Source organism: Cebus imitator, unplaced genomic scaffold (assembly GCF_001604975.1).
Source record: "Cebus imitator isolate Cc_AM_T3 unplaced genomic scaffold, Cebus_imitator-1.0 Scaffold152, whole genome shotgun sequence".
Classification (NCBI taxonomy): domain Eukaryota; kingdom Metazoa; phylum Chordata; class Mammalia; order Primates; family Cebidae; genus Cebus; species Cebus imitator.
The window spans coordinates 1,678,729-1,680,670 of NW_016107467.1; the positions used below are offsets into that span (position 1 = coordinate 1,678,729).

At 52.5% G+C, this 1,942-nt stretch overlaps 1 protein-coding gene across 3 annotated transcripts in view; it reads left to right on the plus strand.

Annotated features, from left to right (window-relative positions):
* The first annotated feature begins 266 nt into the window (after positions 1-266).
* Positions 267-1,942, plus strand: part of PPP4R2 (protein phosphatase 4 regulatory subunit 2) — a 73,588-nt gene continuing 71,912 nt past the window's right edge. Inside the window, exons 1-2 of one of the 3 annotated variants that reach the window (XM_017543312.2) lie at positions 267-551; positions 1,550-1,631. In XM_017543312.2, the coding sequence (XP_017398801.1) occupies positions 518-551; positions 1,550-1,631 (116 nt within the window). In that variant the 5' untranslated portion in view covers positions 267-517. The other 2 variants (XM_037743765.1, XM_037743766.1) reach the window with 2 other exon arrangements.

Genomic DNA, 1,942 nt, shown 5'->3' on the forward strand with positions numbered 1-1,942 from the left:
ATGAGGCCCAGAGAGGCGAAGTAAATAGCTTAAGGTCACACAGAGAGCAAATTGCAGGGATTCAAAGCCTGGGAGTCCGCCTGCAACCCTCTCGCCTCACTGTCCAGTCTTCAGCTCCGCGGAGGGTGGCCCGGGACTGGGACTCCAGCAGCGGCAGGCACACAGCCGCGACAGGCGGCTGCGCTGGGCCTTTACGTCACGCCTCCGCCGCGCACGCGCTCTCCGACTCTGGGCGGGGGCGCGCGGCGGGAGCGAGGACGGCGGCGGGGAGCGTGCGCGCAGTGACGTGCGTGGCGCCATGTTGGAGGGTTGGTGGTAGCGGCTTGGGGAGGTGCTCGTTCTGTCGGTCTCGCTCTCTCGCACGCGTCCCCCGGCTCCCTTCGTTTCCCCCCCCAGTCGCCTGCGTGCCGGAGTGTGTGCGAGGGAGGGGGAGGGCGTCGGGGGGGTGGGGGGAGGCGTTCCGGTCCCCAGGAGACCTGCGGAGGGAGGCGGAGGCTGTGAGGGACTCCGGGAAGCCATGGACGTCGAGAGGCTCCAGGAGGCGCTGAAAGGTGGGGGTAGCTGCCCCCTCTCCATTCCTCCTCATCTTCTCCAGCCCTCTTTTCTCTCCTTTCAGGGCGGGTGGCCCCGAGGGCCAGGGTCGGGGCCGGGCGAGGTGTGGGGAGCGCGCTTCCCGGGCTCCCATCCCCCTCCGCCTCCCCAGGGGCGGGGAGTCCTGTGGGCAGCTCCCTCCCGCCCCGCTCTGGCTTTGTGTCGGCCGCCGGCGTCTGGGCTGGGGGAGGGGAGCCGGGAAGCTCTTGCGGGGCCCCAGTTCTCCCATCGGTTCGGGGAACGAGTCGCTGACCTGCAGACCCCTCCCTCCCAGGCAGCCTCTTTTCACTGCCAGGCCACTCGCACGCCAGGCGTTGTGGGAGAAAAAGTAAAAGGTTGGTTGCGGGGGCGGGGGGTGGCACTGCAACTTTTAAGTTGTCTCAGGATGCCTTTTTAGGGGCTCTGGCAGTCATCCTTCTGCGCCCTAATTTCAAGGTGTTTGCCTTCACTGTTGTTGATTGCACGACTTCAACGCAACAGGCTTGAGAACAGTGAGTTTCAAACTTCGAGTAGAGCGATTTCAGCGTTTTGAGAATTATTGCTTGACCTGCAGAATCATTTGGAGACGGCTGCTTGGGGTAGTTGTTGTTTCTTGAAAAGGCAGGTTTATGGACTTAGATGAACAATTGGTGGGAGTCCGGGCCTCGGGATTTTTATTTTCACTGGATTCCCAGATTAATGTGATGCTGGTGTTACCCCGGACCACACTTTGAGAAGCCATGGGTTAAAAATGGTTTGATAAGTTGAGTGCCCCCTTTAGGAGGATTCTTGATATCTGTAAAGAGGGTGACATGTTGGAAGTAGAACTTGGAGGGTTGAGGTGGTTATTTGGTTGAGAGGCCTTATTTTTATTTTTTATTTAATTGCTTCTTAATAAGGGAAAGGACTGGGAGGGAAGTTTGTTTTTACAGGGCTTTTGAGAAAACTGATAACGTTTTTTTTTTCTTCCTTTATCTAGATTTTGAGAAGAGGGGAAAAAAGGAAGTTTGTCCTGTCCTGGATCAGTTTCTTTGTCATGTAGCCAAGACTGGTGAAACAATGTGAGTTGAAAACATGCATTGGTTGTTACAGACCAGTGCATTATTCAGAATTGCTTATGAAAGGGAAAAAAGTGTATTTTGGGATAATTAATATTCTAAATTGTAGAAGTCCTGGTCATTTAAATAATTTATAAATTTACATTTAAAGAACTTATATCCTTGTTTACTCTGTACATGCCCTGTAATGGATTTTAAAAACGTGTATATGTTAAAATTTTCTTTATGTATAAATTTAAAGAACATATTCCTTATTTATACATGCTCTGTAATGGATTTTATTTTATTTCATTTTATTTTTTATTTTTTTATTT